The 19,845-nt window shown below is 37.8% G+C and overlaps 3 protein-coding genes across 4 annotated transcripts; 1 reads left to right on the forward strand and 2 right to left on the reverse strand.

Moving 5' to 3' along the window:
- Window positions 1–493: 493 nt before the first annotated feature.
- On the reverse strand, window positions 494–11,712 carry LOC149043438 (uncharacterized). Its single transcript, XM_089210169.1, has 6 exons — window positions 11,505–11,712; window positions 8,995–9,146; window positions 7,227–7,388; window positions 6,882–6,959; window positions 6,178–6,245; window positions 494–5,016 (listed from the first exon to the last, which is right to left on the reverse strand). Exons 2-6 carry the CDS (start codon window positions 9,089–9,091, stop codon window positions 2,257–2,259), a joined length of 3,165 nt encoding a protein of 1,054 aa, XP_089066295.1. The 5' UTR covers window positions 9,092–9,146; window positions 11,505–11,712; the 3' UTR covers window positions 494–2,256.
- A 3,853-nt stretch (window positions 11,713–15,565) lies between these two features.
- Window positions 15,566–16,749, forward strand: LOC149043439 (uncharacterized). The gene is made up of 2 exons (XM_089208419.1): window positions 15,566–16,221; window positions 16,643–16,749. Exons 1-2 carry the CDS (start codon window positions 15,658–15,660, stop codon window positions 16,670–16,672), a joined length of 594 nt encoding a protein of 197 aa, XP_089064545.1. The 5' UTR covers window positions 15,566–15,657; the 3' UTR covers window positions 16,673–16,749.
- LOC149043440 (uncharacterized) lies at window positions 16,163–18,129 on the reverse strand. Of its 2 annotated transcripts, XM_089208417.1 has the most exons (4): window positions 17,863–18,002; window positions 17,551–17,708; window positions 17,325–17,381; window positions 16,163–16,822 (listed from the first exon to the last, which is right to left on the reverse strand). In XM_089208417.1, the coding sequence occupies exons 2-4, from the start codon at window positions 17,683–17,685 to the stop codon at window positions 16,202–16,204; spliced, it is 813 nt and encodes a 270-aa protein (XP_089064543.1). In that variant the 5' UTR covers window positions 17,686–17,708; window positions 17,863–18,002; the 3' UTR covers window positions 16,163–16,201. The 2 variants fall into 2 exon arrangements, with proteins under 2 accessions (XP_089064543.1, XP_089064544.1); XM_089208418.1 differs by lacking the exon at window positions 17,325–17,381 and having other exon boundaries at window positions 17,551–18,129.
- Between the last annotated feature and the right edge of the window lie 1,716 nt (window positions 18,130–19,845).

Consider the following 19,845-nt stretch of genomic DNA (forward strand, 5'->3'; position numbering starts at 1 on the left):
TATGAATTTCATATATTTAAAATCATTATTACATCCATTTTGAAATCTCCCAAATACAGGACTTGGTCAGTTCAAATATTTCATTGATGCAGTACTTAGCCGGTTTATAAATGAAAAGCGGAACCGGAAACGCTTTTACATCTCATTTTGTTTGCAAAACAGAAAGACTTTGACGTCATGTGTCAAAAACTCACTCAAGCGTATCAAAGGAAAGACAAATTTTCAACAAGATATTCAAGAAGTCCTCAGTAAGTCAGAAAAAGAGGTAAGCTTTAAAGTTCAATTCTCGTCCTCTGACTCAATAATGTAAGCACTTCGTTTCTTCTGTGGTTGGAGTGGAGAATTCCCGCTGTCTTTAGAGGAGAAATTGAAGGTGCAGCCTGTGTATTTCTGCGATGAAACGGGAGCAGATAACTGAAGGCTTCCATGCGGTACTGAGTCTGCAATGGAAAACGTGTTGGAATATGGAGACAGACAATGAAAATCAACGCCGTTTTTGTATTTTAGACACTGAACATTTCTCTTACACAAAGAAGTAAAAAAATAAGTACAATAGAAACTGCATTAAATTGTCCGAGGCATTGAGTAAAATACGCGCTAAACGGAGACACTATAATGAACCCAATTACTCCCAAGACTGATCATAATTTAAACTCTCCTCGCAGTATTAACACACCGACAAACATGGTGTCTCAAACTGGAGGATAGGTTTTTTACTAGAAACGTGATGTTACATCGCGTTCTCGGAATAAGCAACAAAGAGAAACACACTCTTATCAGTTGGGAGATTTTTCTTCAGAACTTGGGAGTTCATGACTTAATATAAACTAAAGTAAATGAACAATTATCTTCAACTTTAAAGGAAAATAGCATCAAAAAACTTCACATGAAACACACATAACGGGCTCTAATTACAAAGCGTACTCTAAATACCTAAGTATAAGTTCTTAAAACTAAAAAAGACATCTTCAAATTATGCTAAGGTAAATTTAAAGCAAAGGAGAAAGTTTGAAAAGCTAATTTTCAAAAATTAAAAGTTTTATCCTGAGGCCTGAGCCTTTTCAACTACAGACTTGGTTTACATTTATTCATGAACCTTTTCACCAAAATAATTCCCATCGAGGACTACATGGCTTACTTTAACTGCTTCTCTAATTTATGGGCATAAATATTTTCCAACTAGAAACAACAAATTCCATGTCACATACATCAAACGTCACAGCTATGGAAACTTCAGTTATAGTCAACTCTGCGTCGCTGTTTCCTAGTTTAGATAACATGGACAATTTTTAACCTCTCTCTCTTGGTTCCCCAAAACGAACAGATAAGTGTTTGTTAAAACCGACTAAAATTGACCAAACTCATTTGATAACCAGCCTTTTGACCTGTTGTCGGCCTGTTCTCTGAGAAATTTCAATTTTTGTTTCAACATTTGAAAGAGTCATATTATAAAAGTCAAGCGGGTGGAAAACAATTGTAGACCGGGCCTACGGGATTAGAGGCTGGCTACACCTTTAAAAGTAGGTCTTATTTCTCTAACATATGTTCAGTAGATTCAATAACATCATCTCTAATGTTTACTTCTTCAAATTTAGCTTAGAATGGCAATCTTGGCACTGATAGAATTAGATTACATCAAAATAGATTGAAAAAAATCAATTTTTCTTGTGAAGATAATCTCAATTTGTAACAAAGTAATTTATGATGTAGAAAAATCGTCAAGTTTCATCAACATCTGGCTGCAAATCTTGCAAATCAAATTTTTGGAAATAAAAAAATTCGCCAACTTTAGCAAATGACGAATTGTTTCTTCGCTTATAAAAAGCTTAGAGCATAAAGATAATTAAAACCCAGTGGACAAGCTTCTGGTTATGTAAAAGAAGAAAAACCCTTTAAAATGTTGTCCATACAACTGATTGTAATGCAGGAATAGAGCTGAGTGTCATTTTGACGAAACGAAAATCTCGTATTCGCGTTCAACTATTGTAGGCATTCATAACAAAAGCCTTGTTACATTTCGTTCTCTTTGCAAGCATTTAAATTTGTAAAGCTAAGAAAAAACGACGATTCCATTGACCAAAATATAATAAAATAATCTGATTTTATTTCTTCACCAAAGTAAAGTTACACATCTCGAGTTCCATTCAACAAAAAGTAGAAAGTAATAAAAAATAGCCAAAATTGCCAAAAAAGAGAAACATTTAGCCCCTCTAAGTTCATGCGTCATTCTTTTTAAGATGGAAAAAAAAAAAGTTTTCATTTATATAATTCTGTATTCAAATTTTCTCTTTCCTTTGCCATGAAGTCAAAAGTGACGTCATCTCCAATCAGCAAAAAGGGAGCCCAGTGTTTGATGTCGCGGAACTGGTCTGATTCTCTGAGGCTTCTCATGGCCAGGTTCAGTGACTCGCTTGCAGGTTTTCTTTCGGCAAGGTGTCGATAAAAGCATTTCATGAACTCAAGAGTAGCCTTGTCATCAATCGCCCACAAGGACACCACAACAGACCGAGCACCAGTCCCCATAAAAGCGCGCGCAATGCCAACCACACCTTCAGCCTTGATCTCGCCTCGACCGCTGTGGCAGCAACTAAGTACAACTAGTTTAGCGCGAAGTTGAACATTTGACACATCTCGAATCGTTAAAATGTAATCCTCCTTGGTAGGTACAGTAGATGTTCGGTCTGGGTCAGGTGTAAGAGCAATTTCGCCAGTTTCCATACATCCGTGTGCCGCAAAGTGAACTAAGGAAACGGAACTGAGTCTTTTCAACACCTCACGTTTCGTGGCTTGTCTGCCGGTGATTGGCGTGATATTCAGAATTTTTCCGATCATTTCTACTTCTTCCTTAGCATGCGGAAGCTGCTCGAGGAGTTTCTCTCCCTTGCTGTTGATAACCTCGGCTACCCACGGATCTCCTACAAGTAACGCACCACTGCTTTTATGATAATCATCTGGGCAATCAGCAATGAGTCTAAGACTCGTTAATGATGGAGCGATTCGGATTCTGAAAGATTCACACAGGTATTTAGAATTACCATCCTTCAATGCAGCGTAAGGAGCAAGCCACAGGGGTCCATCGGGAATAATGACTAGCTCATCCCCTTGAAGCAGGTCAGCCATCGGCTTCATAACGATATCATACAAAGTGCTCAAGCACTTGTTTTGTTGGATGGCAGGTTGAAGGGTGTCTTCTTTAGGTTTCTCATCCACTTTTGAAGGGCTCTCCCTCAAAGCATCCAAAGATCGATTCTCGCATCTCACAATAGAACGAACACCAAGTTGTGTATAGACACCGAGCATGAACGACTCAAAGGACTGGCTAGCTCCACTATTCTCTGAAACAAAACTTTTGAGTTTAATTTGTCTTAACTGAACTTGTTTTCCTTCGGACACAACCCAAAGATTGACACCAGCTTTGTCCACTGCCTGAAAGACGGTGTTTGATGGAACGTTTTTTAAAACTTTTAAAAAACGTTTCATCCAAATCGATGAAGACTTAGCAGTGACTGCTAAATCTTCATCGCCTGTCTTGTGCTGACTTGTTCCACCACAAAAACTAGATTCCATAAGGTCGGACAGAGCTTGAGCTCGTCCTTTCTCAGCAACAAATAAGGCTTCATCTATATTACCTTGTTCTAGGAGAACTCTGCACAAACCCGTATACGCCCCTTGATACTGAGTTCGAAAATTAACCTTCCACTCATCTTTAGATTTTAGAAGTACTCTCAAGGAATTAAATAAGTTTATGCTAGTTTGGTAATATTCAACGGCTCTTGGCAGTCCACCCTCAAACTCAAACTCAGAAACGCATCCTAATGAACAGTAGATCCTTGCCTCCAAGTATTTGTCCTCGACCCCTTGAGCAATTTTAAGCGCTAGGTTGTATGACTCGTTAGCCTCTATCAAATCTCCCTCAGTTTGATACATACGACCAATATTACCGTAGGCTTTACCCTCCCCATGCTTGTCCCCTACTTCTTTAGCTATTTTAAGATGTAGGTTCTGGTACTCTATGGCTTTTTTGAAATCACCCAGACTAAAATAAGCATTGCCAAGATTGCCATACGTACTACCCTCCCCATGCTTGTCTCCTACTTCTTTAACTATTTTAAGATGTAGGTTGTGGTACTCTATGGCTTTTTTGAAATCACCCAGACTGTCATAGGCATTGCCAAGATTGCCATTAGCGTTACCCTCCCCATGCTTGTCTCCTACTTCTTTAGCTATTTTAAGATGTAGGTTGTGGTACTCTATGGCTTTTTTGAAATCACCCAGACTGTCATAATCATTGCCAAGATTGCCATTAGCAACACCCTCCCCATGCTTTTCTCCTACTTCTTTAGCTATTTTAAGATCTAGGTTGTGGTACTCTATGGCTTGTTTTAAATCACCTAGACGGTGATAAGCATTGCCAAGATTGCCATAAGCAACACCCTCCCCATGCTTGTTTCCTACTTCTTTAGCTATTTTAAGATGTAGGTTGTGGTACTCTATGGCTTTTTTGGAATCACCCAGACTAAAAAAAGCATTGCCAAGATTGCCGTAAGCAACACCCTCCGCACGCTTGCATCCTACTTCTTTAGCTATTTTAAGATGTAGGTTGTGGTACTCTATGGCTTGTTTTAAATCACCTAGACGGTGATAAGCATTGCCAAGATTGCCATAAGCACCACCCTCCCCATGCTTGTCTCCTACTTCTTTAGCTATTTTAAGATGTAGGTTGTGGTACTCTATGGCTTTTTTGAAATCACCCAGACAGTGATAAGCTTTGCCAAGATTGCCATAAGCAACACCCTCCCCATGCTTGTCTCCTACTTCTTTAGCTATTTTAAGTAGGTTGAGGTACTTTATGGCTTCTTCTCCCCGATTATAGAGGTCTATGACTTTCTTGACATCACCTGAACTTGCATAACCATGGTTAGGACTAATTGGATGTTTTTCCTCCATTGGCTTATTTTCCACTTCTCTGACAGACTGAAGTCTTAGCGACAACAAGATCCTATGGTTTTTTTCAATCTTTTTTATGTTAAGGGTTAAAGAGGTACACAAAACGAAAATATTATTTTTCTCATCATATTGGTATGTAATAGTCCATTTTTACAGCTGCGTGCTTGGTTGTAAAGCCTCTGAACAAGAGTGATGGCTAAGGGTGACCTTGTTATGATAAAAAACATTGCTGCTTTTCAAATGCAAATTACTTTGTTATTATTGTCACTAGATACTGGTCTCTATCACAACAAGGTCACCTTCAGCCTCACTCCAAATCAAAGGCTTGCCAACTAGGTACACAACTATAATATGGTCTATTAGGAGGGCTTGTGTGAAAGGTAGATGTTTTATCAACATTCAGTCAGTTATGAAGTAAATCTACACTCAAAATTTAACGCGAAATATCTAGATTTAATCCCTTGTTTCCAAAAACTGGGGAGCAACTGCTCAATTTTTAAATTAATATAGCTTTAACATCAGACAAATGTTTTACAGCAGTGGAAGAAACAAGTGTACAACACAAATACGTGCCTTTAAAAGTTGTATTTGTCCATAGGAAAACATGACGAAAGTTTCCAGGTCTCTAAGTAGTTGAAAAGGTTAAATTGAAGAAAATCTGCATAGGGTATGTAAACTTTACCAAGCTTTTTGTTCTGGCTTGTTTCAGAGAGATCTGATCTACCCACGTACTATGTATAAATTGGGTGAATATTTGACTTTTAACCCTTTAACTCCCATGCGTGACCAAGAGAGAATTTCTCCTTATGAGAGCAATACAATATCATCAGATAAGTGTTGAGAGTAAAGAAAAATATCAATTTGGGAATAATTAGTTGATCCAATACTGAATTCTCTGAACTAACATTACATGAATTGTACAGTTGACTGTAAGGATAATTACAAATTTGGTCTGTGAATTAAAGGGTTATCTAAACTGATGTACAAGTTATTGGCATGGATAGTAGAAATAAGTCAAATTGGCTAAAAGGAGTAATATCATTGATAAGTCACAAGGTAATACCTTTTCTCATGTTTTTTAACCACACACTCTTAAAGAATGAGCTGACATTAGTTCCCATCATAATTAATACCCTTAATTCTTTGTATTTTCTCCCTTAAAACATCAAATTATGGAAACTTTTTCCATTATACCCATGGTTAAAAATGAAGGATTCCTTCAAAGGATACAGCTAGTCCCTTATCACACCAAGTGATTGCTTCCTCAAATCTCTTCAATTCAACACAAGCAGTGGTTCCTATGGGCAACAACATATTAAGAAGCATATTATTACTGTAGCTCAATTCTGAAAAAAGAGCCTGAAACCATTGAAATCATTATAGACCAGAAGAAAAAAAACGACAAAACAAAACAAAGCAAAAATACTGAATGGAAAAGAATACACAGGCCCTATCAGGTTTCAGTTAGATTTATTTAGCTTTTAAGACAACTGAAACTTCTAAGAACATTTAAATTGGGACCGACAATTCCTTGCCTAAAGAGCTAGGTAAGTCCTGATCCTTACTTCTTTTTAAAACAGCTAGATAGTGACTTAACATATCTGACACCTGTGACTACCTCACTCAGGGAGCTTAAGGAACTAAAATACTTGTGCTGAAGTTTTGCTTTGCATTCTGCATTGAGTACTTCATCCAGCTCAAAATAATATTCTTATCATAATTAATGGAAAGCAGTTGCATAGCGGTCAAGAGCTGGATTCAAATGTACATCAGGGTGGTCTCGACCTCTTAATTAAAGTCAGTTGAGACAAGATTGAACTTCATCTAATCTTTTTAAGCCTTAGAGTGTTGAGTTATTCTTTTATTATTATTATTATTATTATTATTATTATTATTATTGTTATTATTATCATAGCACAGCTAACATATCTAACCTCTCACAATTGCCTTAAGGAAAGTTGGATTTAACTCAATGGCTGCTTCTGCATCCCTTAGTGAATCCTGGTGATTTCCTGTTATCAAAATAAATATCTCTGATTAGCCATACATGTAGCAAACCAACCACCACTCCATTACAATAATTTTGGGAAAAACTTGCGATGCTCACTGATATCTGGGGTAAGAGGTTACTTCTTTGTATATTTGCAAGGCCTATTAAGATAAGATGTATATTTTTCTGGGCATGCATTAAAAATTATCACCTATCTCAGAAAACTACCGATGACAACTCAATAGCTTCAAAAGAAAAAAAATGCATCTTAAAGCTCTCATCATCTTACCAAGTTTAAAATGTGCAATAGCCCTCTTGTTGTGCAGTTTGGCTTTCAGTTCTTTCTCATTGCAGTTCCTTTTAATTCCTTTGGTGTAAAAATGAATAGCATTGATGAAATCTCCTTTCTTGAAGGCCTCATTACCCTCACTCTTATAAACATCAGTTATGGCTGCAGAGAAAAAATAAAAAATAATTTGTGTCAAAGTCCGTGGTTATAGTCAATAATTATCTGTGGTTGTAGTTAATTAGTGTATGAGCAGAGCTGCCAAGATCTGGAGATTTAAAATCTGAAGATTTTTCCTTTTGTACCACTTTTGCACCTGCCTGACTTGACCCATCCCCTGAAAAGCTTAGAGGATGTGTGCAGACCCCCCCCCCACCCCCACCCCCACCCACTTCACAGGACACACCCCATTCAGTAAATTTCTGAGAGATTTTTTGGTTGAAAGCTCAACCAATCAGACTCAGTTGCTGTTGTGGTTGTTGTTTGGAAGAAAGTGTAATCCCTACTTTGAAACAATCTAAGTGCAATCAAGAAAATTAAGATAAGAACCCTAATTTTAACAAAAGGCAAGATAACCTTAGATCTAGGAAATCTGGAGTTCAAATGTTATGTTTCAGTGTGGAGTTGACCCGAATCCTCTTTTATCTTAAAGGTTTGATGACCCATATGACAGACCCAGAGTCTTGTTCTGTGTCTGTGAGACTCCCTGACAATCAGGGAGGGTTGGCATATTATGAGTGTAGAAGAGTCTACTGCCTTTAATACATTTAGATAGCTTATTAATGAGTCAATAAGATCCAAATGTGGCAGTCATAAAAACCAGAAGCAATATTACTCATAGAAAAATAGCTATTATATAAATGACAAGAATAATGATAAAGAAGATGAGATTAATATTTATAATGATGTTAATAATGTAGGTGACAACAGGAATAATAATAATGATGAGAATTAAGCATCACTCTATTCGAAACAAACCCCTCGGCATTTAAACTTTTGGAGATAAGTTTCATAAAATTCCTTTTCCACAGGCAAAATTAAGAATGTGTTCAAATGCCCAACACAATTTTTATACAAAAAAACAAAATTAAGTAGCAACCTGACTTTCAACTAATTGACCAAGCTTTAAAACCTAGACCTTGTAGACTTATTTCTTCTGAGCCATTTGTTGGTGAAAGTTCACTATCTACCTTAACTCTTTAAACCCTAAGAGTGACCAGCATCTCACTTCTCCTTCCAGTAATACTGCTGAATCATTCACTAAGCTCATGAGAACAAAGGAAATGATCACCAACCTAAGAAGCATTAATCTTCAAATGAAGATGAATTGAATTGGATGTCAAGGGTTAAACACCTCCATATTCAATGATATAACACTTGCACTCTACTGGAAATTGGTTGCTTGGGGGAAGTTGAAACTTTCAATTGATTGTTGCATAATATAATGGAAAGATGATGATGATGATGATGGTACTTATGATGCAATTAAACTTACAAAATGAATGTTATATGATGATCAAATAAAGTCTTTACTTATTATAACTTTGTGTACTTGCTTTGAACTTTGAGAAAAGAAAATAACAAATATGTCATAGATCCTCTCAGTCAATGAACAACACATTGTAACCATAGAAGAGTCATGACTGGCCAAATATCCTTTAAAGTGGTCATGCAGTGTATATATTGTTCTCCACATCTGCTTACATTCTTGAAACTGGTGGAATAGAAAACGTTTTAACAGTGACTGAAGCCCAAGTTGAACCTAGCTCACCTCGTAGAGTGTCCTCATCAAAATCTGGAGCATTTTCTTTGTCAGGTAAGTATTCATTTTCAGATGGAACCTTAATTGGACTTCTTTCTTTAGCCATAGCAACTGTAAGGGGATGCTTCTTACAAAAAGTTGCTGTTTTAAGTCATCCTGGCCTGAAAAAAAGATGGTTGTAAATGGTAAAAAAATTAGCTCAACATATTACCCAATGGTAAACTAAATATTTTTTCCCCTCTGAGAATGGGAGGGATACACAGACACAAAATCACAAGCAATTAATATTAATAGCATATTTAAAGCAGTAAAAGAACAAAAGATACATATACTGAAGAAAACAAGCATTAATATTTAAATGAACAGTAATTCTCTTCTCATTACAATAAATTTCAAGATTTACTAAAGACATTCCCAATTGACTGAAATAACCTGGGCAAAAATCAACATCTGTGTGTTTCAAGTTCATATTATTTGTAACAGCAACAATTTAAATCATTTAAATTAAGAGGTGGTAGGTAGTTAGGCCGTGTCTGGATTTGAACAGAGATCCATCCAGGACCTGAGCTTTAATTAATCCTGGCTTCCTCACATGAAGCAACTAGGAGTATTATTACCCAGCCCTGGACAGGATGCAAGTCCATTCCACCGTTATTCCCTCCCTCCCCCCCCCCCCCCTGCCCTTTCACCCCCCTAGCATTTTATCAGGTTCCTCTAACTAATTTTTGCTACCCATTTATACATGTACTCCTGGCTGGAGACAGGCACTGTAAGAGTAAAGTGTTTTGCACAAGAACACAACACATTGACTGGAACCCAGACCTCTTGACCCTGAGTCCAGCACAGGCCAGGTTACAAATGCAGACCTCCTGACCCTGAGTCCACCTCACTTAAATTATAAGACCACCATGTCTCCACAAGAGGAGAGAGTTTATGCTGAATTCTTTCTCATAAGAAACAAATTTTACAACACCAAAGAAAAATTATCTCATCTGATTTTTAAATAGGGATTACTGGTCAAAACTTATGAAAGATATATTTCTTGAAAGCAGTAAAATATATACATTTATGCGTGCTGATGTGCGTTGAAATGGATTTCAATTTGGTACAGGTGAAGACATACATTTCACTGATTGTTTTGTATTCATTTCATGTTTACATTGTTTTGTGCACAAAACTGATTTGTCTTTGATGCTAACTTTAATTCTCCTAATAATCAAGATGGCTTGTTTTTTAAATATCAAATAATCCTTACTGGCTGTCTTCATGTACAAATAAATTCAATAAAAACTAGAGTAACAAGGAAATCAATTGTACTGGAATTTAAAATAGCCAGAGATACATATACAGTGTAGATTATTTTTACAGAAGCCAGTACTAAATTCTAACTACCCAGTTAAGCACCAGGGCTTTACTGGGGAATATTGGCCCAAGGTTGTGGCAGTATAGAAATGCCATAGTACCATATACTCCCCAGTACAGCTCATGAAAGCAAGGTAATTGTCATGCACTAATGTCACTTGGACTAAACTAGTTTGCTTTGAATTTACATGTTTTATGATTGTCTGTATGGTGTGATGATGATCTAGGTGGCAAAATCCTGACCAAGTAAGAACCAATCAGAACTTTTTCATTTACCCCAACGAAGCCTACCTCACCATATGATAACATAAATTATCACCAGACACATACTTGGATGTGTGCTGCCACATGCAGAACTAAACCAGTTTTGATGTGATCATTGATTGATCATATATTGATTAGAAGATGACAAAAGGTAAAACTTTACTCAGATACCAATCAATCATTACCAGTTGATGAATTTGACTCCTAAAACTTGAATGTAGTTAATTGAAAGGACGCTTCCAATAAATCACTCGCCGGCATTTGAGGAAAAATCAATTTGTCTCAATATTTAACAAGGAAATCAGTGTAACAGTACAGTTTGGAAGGACAATCTAAGCAGTCTGTCCTAAAGAAAAAAATTACTTTCAAACTATAAAATTATAAACATAAACACATGAAATACGCTAAAAATGTTTATCGCTTTTTAATTAGATGCATCTTAAATAAGGAAGGAATTTGAGTTAACACGTAATCCAGACATGAAAGCTAGCGCACAACACTTTCGCGCGCATGCTCTACATGCACATTAAACGAAAACGAAACTGAAAGTGTTTCGATCATCCGCACTTGCACTAAATCAAATCGGTAATTTGGAGATTCCTTTTAACTCTCTCAAATTAATTTTTTTAGATGTAAATGCCAGGTATTGGCTGAGAATTTTTGTGAATTCGACAGTTGTTACATGTTCGTGTAAGCTCAGCTCAATTAGCTTACAAGTTAAACACTAAGCGTCAATACAATTAATACACGCCAGAATCGAATAAAAGTTGGCAATCCTCGTCATTTAACTGCAGGAACGTCTTACATTGCCGGACATCAGGGAAAATTAGGACAGATTGAGGACATTTGAAGGAGAAATTGTTAACTGAGAAACTCCAAATAAAAGTATTTACCTTATATTCACAAATCTGATTCAACCATGCGTTCTTACTTCTGTCGCGGAAATGGAAGGTACGTTTGACTGATTTACGACCTTAATTCCTCAATCCGTCATAGAAATGTTTCAAAGTAAGTCACCAAGACTGAGAAAGTACCAAGAAAGACTCGAAAGCTCTGTTGTAGAGCAAAGAATCTCGATGGCGAGTTGCGAAAATGAAAGGGGAATCCCTGACCCATAACTCTGTGCAAGCTTGAGGCCGGAAGTGCCTACTCAACGTGTTTATTTACATAAGAATTAAATATTCTCGCACGCTTCTCGCATCTTTTAAGGTCCACTACAATATTTCATCTCACTTTCACAAGTTCTCATTAGCACTCTTAAGAGCTAATGTCACCATACATCAAACAAACAGCGGCAAGTCACCCAAATTACTTTCCACTCCTACTTTCATATTTTGAAGCCCAATATGTTCTAATAATTGTGGTGTAGTTTTTTTGTAAAAATTGTTTTAGCTTTCGAGAATTAATTTCTTTCGTTCGACTGCTCAACGTTGCGTGACAAGCGCGCATGGCGCACCATGTATATTTCACAGACGCTATCAAGTAAATTTTGCCGGACTTTGAGTTCGTCTCAAGATAGAACAACACAGATACACAAGGAAATTTTTACAGTAACTTTATAAGCATCCTTTGGTCTTTTAAAAGCTTGAAGCTCAGTAGATTCTGTCATATCGGTCATTGTTAAAACTGTCTTTGTTTTGATGTTACTTTTCGACATAGGAAAAGTATGTCGGACAAAAATATTCACCAAAAAATAAATATTTCTTTGCTAGCTTCAATAACGACAGGGGCTTAAGTTTAGATGATAAAACAAAGGATTCTGTTCACAGAAATACCGTAGGTCTAGTACAATCGTCACATGAGGTCACACAACTCGGGTAATATTCACGGTGAAAATTTGCATGTTTGAGCGGTCGAGCGAAAAAAGTCATTTTTATCGAAAACTAAAATATATTTTCACAAAAAAACTACACCACAATTATTAGAACATATTGGGCTACAAAATATGAAAGTAGGAGTGAAAATGAATGTTGGGCGACTTGCCACAATATTTCAAATTTGTGCGATGGATGCTGACATCCTCTCTTAAGTCTTTTTAATATTAGAAACAAATTCCTCTCGGAGTATATTCATATAAATTTTGCTGCAGCGTGAACATAAACTGTTATTTATCTTTTTCTCATTTTGTGATTGCATACTTTAAAGGACTTAAGAGCCCGAAGGGTAAGTGGCACCGCACTGGTTCAGGGGATACGTATCCATTTTTTTTTTCTGAAAGGTTTTTTATGGTAAGTGTAACTGCCACTGGCGATCTATTAACTAATTCTATTATTAACTAATTCTAACAATTTTAAACGCGAACGGTACACGGTACGGTTAAAACTGCAAATAAAACAGCGAACGAAAACTATTACAATATAAATTAGACTAAATACACAAGGAAAGTTACAACGAGAACAACGAAAGAAAACTACATGATACAAAACTTACATTTGTTGCGATGTTAAAGATCCTGCCCAGTGGCGAACAAACAGCATGAAGCGAATAGAACAAATATACCAAACCACAGTTGACGAAACTACACTGCCAAACTGCCCCAAACTACGACGAACAATACGGTTAAATACGCGCTACATTACGCAACGTTACACAATGACACAAAGAAAGCGCACACAAAATTTTACTACAATTAGCACTCTTGCACAAGAACAATAAACGAAAAAGAATGTAAGCCGTTGCGATCTACAGTAAGTAACTAAAGAAATAATAAAAAACAACCAATAGGCAAATGACAGGACTATAAATTTATTTCGTCCAGACGTGAAAAGAAGTCTGCAAATGAGCAGTGTCATGGGTCGTAATAGTTTCGCTTTACATCGTAAAGTGATTGGAAAAGAGTTTTGCTCCATCTGTCAATTACTCCGAAGCAAATTAAAGCCAGTTGCCACTTTACAAATAAGTAAACAAAATGATTTTCCTTAATTTTTCTCTCTAAATAATCTGCTGGTTAAACTTTGTTCACTATTGCAAATAGAGAATGTTGAATTCAGGTTGTATTGAAAAAAACAGAACCCTAAAAATTGTGCGCATAAGAATACTCCATCTGAATCTTGTGCCATTATGCCAGACGAAAACTTTTAAGTGGTGCTATATATTATGAAATCATCCATATGTGCAATCATATAAATGCAAATGAACAGAACTTCCATATGGTACTGTTTGTAATGAGGTGAGAAGGGATTCCTACCTTTACGCCCGTGAATAAGACCCATTCTTTGAAAGGTGCTGGGTTTTTTTATTATACTGTCCAAGGTGGTTCAAACTTAGTATGGATGACAATTTAGTGTTTGACCATTTAAATGAAAGCTAGAGCGTAATTCGTTACTGAGGTACAGTTTACATGCGGTACAAGGTGGTTCTGGCTTGGATAACATCCTGTATGACTGTTCGAATGAAAGCTCTTCAGCAGTACTTCCATGTGCACTGTTTATCAAGCACCACGAAGTAGTTTTAAAGTCTGTGGATAAAACACTAGGTTTTTACCATTCAAATGAAAGCCACCGCGAAGTATTTTTATGTGTTTCACTTCATTATATTCTTTAAGGTGGTTTTAACCACAAACTTTTGAGTTTAGCGAACCGTATAGTGATATACAGCCCGCTAAATCGACCAATCATAGAACACGAACTAACCGAGGGGCATAACGGTTTAGCTGTTACGTTTGTGGACGAAACAGCTACGCGTTTCAATTTTTTCTAGGAAATATTTTATTAATACATTTAAAATTGTTTCCCAAATTTGTGCAAAATGAAAGTTGTCTCATTTCTCCCTTTTATCCACTTTTTCTTTGAGAAACGACTGAGCTCTCATCTTCATTTCCACAAACTTTAAGGAGAGGTTGCGTTTAAATCTAACCCAGCCAACACCACTGTAAGCTTTGTGTTCACCATGAACTGGCGGTTCAAGTTTGAGCAGTAACAACCGTTAGACCACCATTCCCCAGTCGGGTCACTTGGGTAGCTTTTTGGTGAAGGGGCGAATTCTTGTCGATGGGGGCGAACTGGAAGGCGGCGAACATCCAATGGAGCGACACCTCTGTAAATCACACCGCCAACCCAACAGTATCTAGTTATCGTGAAATAGTAACCGCGCTCTTACGAGGTCTGCCGACAACAGAAAGAGTTAAGGCTTCCACTTTCAAGGAAGTCATCACTATGCTTTTATAGCAAGCTTTCCGAATTTTTATCGGGGTGGGGGGGGGGGGGGGGGAGGACAGGACAAGTCTTCTTAAGAATAGAAAACACGACGAAAAGTTTTTTCTCTCCCCCCTCATCTTAGATTTTTCTTTTTATGATTTTTTATTAAAGTAAAAAGCTATTGTCTTTTCCTGCTAATCCCTCGTTTCTAATAACGATGCCGTTTTCGTTAATTTGGATACCGCACATGAAGATTTGACGAATACTTAAAATGATATAAGTGCATGCAATTATTCAAATCAACGCAAATGGCATTGTTAGTAGAATGAAAAGAAAATACAACAGCTGTCAACTTTGAATTCATACGTCGAGCGTGTTACAAAACCAGTAGGAGTAAGGGAAATATTTCACGGTCTCTTCACTGCACTCAAATTACATTGCCTCGACGTTTTATCTAGAGAAATTTCGAATACATTCTATCCTGTGATTTTCTGGATAAAAAGATCTACCTTCGAGTTAGTGTCCACAAAATTTAATATTAAAAAGTACTCTTAATTCGCTAAGCTGCACCGTGTCATTTATGGGAGGAGCTAGGAGTATATTAAAAACTTAGATTGATTGACGATTGACTTTTGTCAGTGTAACATATGACTTTGCGGCCTTGTTGGATAGTACATGGTCGAGCTGATGCCAGTGTTTTGAACGAAGGTGTTGTCATGTGTTCTTTAACCTGTCTTTCAGTTGGAACATTGTGCCCATGATACTTAGCTGGAATCTGGTGCAAAATTGCAAGAGTATGAGACCGTTGCCACGCCGGGCTGGCGCGTGCCGTGAAGTGGCACTTTGTCGCCCGCTGTTGTTTGAGATTGTACAGCGGAAATGCGAATAAAAGTACAAAGCAGTTTTCAAAATGGCGGCTGAAAATAGCATTTTGAATGCTATTGTGGCTCTTCGTCCTTTACGTGATGAAGTCGATAATTTCTTTTTGTTTGAAGAAGAAGTAAAAACAGCTCTCACTTCAATTTTTGGAAAAAACCGTGTGGGCCAAAGCTCTTTGAAACGAGCTAAAATGTCACAAATTCCAGCGACAGCACTCCTGGAAGGAGAAGTGAAGATGTGGCTTAAGATGCTCCATAGGCGCCTCAGTCCAAGAATGAAGGCCCGAAGCGCTTGGACTGTAGAGTTTAAAAGGGCGATGTCCTCGGAAATATTTTCCTTAATTTTACAGATGGTTAAAAAGGCCCGTTCCGCTTATGGTGTTGTGCACAACGAAGAAAAACACACAGATATAATCTACTATAACAGAGAGAACAGACTGATTCGAGATTTTGCCCAAATATCTGAGCTAAGCAGAGACTCAGTCCGAGAATTCCTTATTAAGCAGAGTAAAGGAACAAGAAAAGGAACTTCAAAAGTTTCCATAACTTCTGAAACGCCTTTCACCATCACATTTATTAAGAGGACACAGCAAGTGGTGGGTATTGTCTCAAGTCTCTATATGCACCATTGACTTGGTTTTCAGTTTCTAAGCCCTCTAGATAGTCTGGGTCAATTTCATGAACAGTCCCAATGTCAATCTTTTTTAACTGTTCTACAAGGTTACTATAAGTTAGAAGCTTTGGAACCTTACAGCCTTTACAAATTGAAATACTTGTTATTTTCCCTGGTTTGCCTTCATTTGATTTCATTGAAAGCACCAGTCTTACACTTTTGTACTTTTGTTTCCCCATTACACCACTTGCATAATATGTTGCAATACTTCGAACAATGTTGTCATCTGACTTTTCAAATTCTAACACACTCTTCTTATACTCTTTACAAACTATTCTATTGGTCAACTGCTTGTTCTCTGTCACATATTTTGTTAACTTATTTAACTGGCATCTCTTTTGCAGAGTGTCAAACATTCCCTCGAAACAGGCTGAGGAATGTTCATTTGAGCTCCCATGAATTTTGGCAGCAGCTTCAATGGTTTCATGCCTCCTTTTTCTTGCCGTCCTTGGTCCAAGTGTTGATTCTCCATTAACAAGTGCAGTAGGGCTTCTTGTTGGTGCCTGAGATACCTGTCCCTGTGACTAAAATATTGCTAAATTAGACACTGGGTAGTAACACAATTATTTAAATTAGATGTGGTTGGATGATAACAAAATAGATATTTAGTCAAATCTTACATTCAATATGTTGATGTTTACAATTTAGAGACACTGTCATTTATGACAGTCTTTACTGACCAAATGAACACAGGCACTCGCTCAGGTTTCTTGCATAGGTACCGGCATAGAAGCCTGACCATGGCTGTCATTCTGGCACTGACTCTGTGTTAAGTGGTTAGTTCACCGAAATTGAACTTGCAAAATATTTTTTTTATTTTTACAAAATTGAATATTTTTATTTTTACAAAATTGAATATTTTTCTGTTCACAATATTAATAAAATTTGGCATAAAATTAAACCTCATCCAACCACTAATCAATGCAAACCTACAGACTTAGTTGGAGGTTGCACCCAGCAGTTTTTTGCTGCATACTTACTGGTACTGGTAAAACAACCACAATAAAGAATCAAGAGTATACTCACAGGAATATTTTCTAATTCATTTGTTATGTCTTTGAAGTGTTCCCTGACTGTGGCCAACTGAAAGCAATTATTATACAATTGAATTTCTTTACCTTGTCAAAATTGAAATTCAAGCCTCCCTACACATGGACCTCCACCACTTTCCTATAATCCTTTGTTACAATATTCTCTGATATTGAAAATAAAAATCTTCCCAAAACATTAATACTGGACAAATTTATCTCACCTTTTCTTGGGCTCGCTGGACTTTTTTGTACTCTGCCGATAGCTTGCGATTTTCATCAACAGCTTTCTCCCTTGCAACCTTGCGATCTTTCATGAATTGAGCCAAGTTAAAGCGCGTGTTCTTTGTGTGCGGCATCCTAGAAATTAACTCATAAAAAACTAAGGAAAGAAGGCAAAATTAGGAAAACAAAAATCATAGAGCTTTTGTCAAGGCTTTGAAGTTTCGGTTCGTAGCACAAATTCTCGGATAAGTAGAGAAACTTAAAAAACTATCCTAGCCAAAAATACGATAGAAACGACAAATAAACCTTACCTTTTCTTTTACTATTTTCTCTACTGTCTCTTGCTAAGCGAACATCGAAGAAACCATGGCATATTTAGTATCAAAATGACGGGAAAACTGTGTACTTTCAGCACATTTGAGTTTTGGCGCCTTCGGACTAACTCCAGGACCGCTCTGAGGCAGTTTTCAACAGGCGTTAAATTCAGTTCCAGGCTTCTCTAAAAACCACACGGTCACAAACGCCATATTTGTGGACACTGATTGTTCCGCTTCAGAGCGCTCACCAGCCCGGCGTGATTGGAATTCATCTTTCCAACACCATGCTTCCCGATGACGTTCGGCCATGATTTCCAGTCCGAACCCACACGAGCGTTAAAATCACCTAAAATGATAACGCTGTCCATTTCGGCAGCTGATACACAGCTACCGAGCATTTCATAGAACTGTTCCTTTTCTTCCTGCAGTCTTTACATGGTTGGTGCATAAACGCTGATGAGTGTTAGTTTGTCGCCACCCTTAAACTGTATGCGCATTGACATGAGTCTGTCGCTGATTGGTGTAGCACTAATACCTTGAGCAGCTAGCCAGATAGCTAAACCAACGGCCGCTGTTCTCTCTTCTCCTCCACTCCAGAAAATTGTATGACTCCTCTCGACTATGTTTCCCATGCCAGGTCGTCGAACTTCACTCAGAGCATAGATGTCGATGCTCGCTTTCTCTAATTGACGACAGATGAGGGCAGTTGCTTGTTCCGGTCTTATTGAAGAGTCACTGTCGTTGGTCGTACAAACATTCCAAGCTCCTAGGTTAAGACGTTGTTTGTTTCAGGCATTGGAATAAGAGGGTAGATGGTGTCGTTCGTCGGCTTCCCCGGACGTGGTAGCAGTATACGGACTTCGTCCACTTGTCGCCACCACCGTATCGAGCGGCGCATCGGTTCCCCCGTATGCGGTAGCCATATCTTCAGTCCTGGTCTGTACTTCCATTAAAACTGTGGGGCTGCACCTATGATGCACCTTGGCGCATGGGCAGCGTCCCTTGGCGAGGAACTCTGTTGATCGACAACACAGCACAGCTGAGATGGTCGCAGAGAAGCTTGTTGCATACCGTCAGAACTGAAGCCGAATTGACTGTCAGGACTGCCATTTCCGGAGCTGAAGCCGAGTTGACTATCAGGACCGCCTTGCATGATGGCCGATGGCTCACATGGAGCTCATCCGCCGTTTAGCAGGTGTTGTTTTTAGTCCTGCAAGGGTGACATGCCATCCTCCTCACCAGAAAACAGGTGGTGAAGGGAGCCAGCTTAGACGCTGACCGCCCGTCCAAGCGGTAGCTTATACTGGGTTACATGGTACCAGTAGCAGACACGATGTCTGACCTGACCTAAAATGTATATGTATATAAATTTAAATCTTGATTATGGTCTTTGCTTGCGGTATAGTGCTCGATGCTTTCGCACAGCGTGGTGTATCTAAAAGTTGAACCAATCAATAAGACATAACTTTTCTGTGACTCTGAGTTTCATGCTTACGCGATCGTCAGACAGATTTTAATGAAGAGCATACCTCTCTTAGTTTAAATATATACAGTAGTTTGTCAATTAGCGAATCTATTGTAATCTAAGGTCGACGTTCATTAGGGAGTACTTGTTCTCGTGGCGGTATTTAAAAATTAATTCAGTCTTTTTGTTGAGGTTGCTTGCTTTTTCGGCTTTAATAATGTAAGGTTTTTTAATTAGGCAAAGGTTGCATCGATTTAGAATATTGTTGTAGGCGCTTGCTGAAGAGATGATAGACCAGCTTATATGGAATCGAATCTGATCATTTTAACCAGGCAACAGTTCTTCGAACTTTGCTAATTTCCAAAAGTTTCTTATGGTCAGGCTGGTTGTTAGGTGCAATAGCAACTCGTCTGCCATTAATCAGGTATGATGGGGAAAGTGGACTGGAAGGTGACTCTTCGTCATCGTAGACATATGTTAATGGTCGAGTATTAATGACTGCTTCAATCTCC

Source organism: Pocillopora damicornis, chromosome 6, assembly GCF_964200805.1.
Source record: "Pocillopora damicornis chromosome 6, jaPocDami1.2, whole genome shotgun sequence".
Classification (NCBI taxonomy): domain Eukaryota; kingdom Metazoa; phylum Cnidaria; class Anthozoa; order Scleractinia; family Pocilloporidae; genus Pocillopora; species Pocillopora damicornis.

Coding starts and splice junctions, on each gene's coding strand:
- LOC149043439 (XM_089208419.1), top strand. CDS start 15,658: ATGGCGGCTGAAAATAGCATTTTGAATGCTATTGTGGCTCTTCGTCCT. Junction 16,222..16,642: donor TTAAGAGGACACAGCAAGTG/GTGGGTATTGTC, acceptor TCTCTTTTGCAG/AGTGTCAAACATTCCCTCGA.
- LOC149043440 (XM_089208417.1), bottom strand. CDS start 17,685: ATGCCGCACACAAAGAACACGCGCTTTAACTTGGCTCAATTCATGAAA. Junction 17,382..17,550: donor TCCAGCGAGCCCAAGAAAAG/GTGAGATAAATT, acceptor AATTGCTTTCAG/TTGGCCACAGTCAGGGAACA. Junction 16,823..17,324: donor ATGAATTAGAAAATATTCCT/GTGAGTATACTC, acceptor GCAATATTTTAG/TCACAGGGACAGGTATCTCA.
- LOC149043438 (XM_089210169.1), bottom strand. CDS start 9,091: ATGGCTAAAGAAAGAAGTCCAATTAAGGTTCCATCTGAAAATGAATAC. Junction 7,389..8,994: donor TGATGAGGACACTCTACGAG/GTGAGCTAGGTT, acceptor TTTTCTCTGCAG/CCATAACTGATGTTTATAAG. Junction 6,246..6,881: donor CCTTAAGGCAATTGTGAGAG/GTTAGATATGTT, acceptor TGTTGCCCATAG/GAACCACTGCTTGTGTTGAA.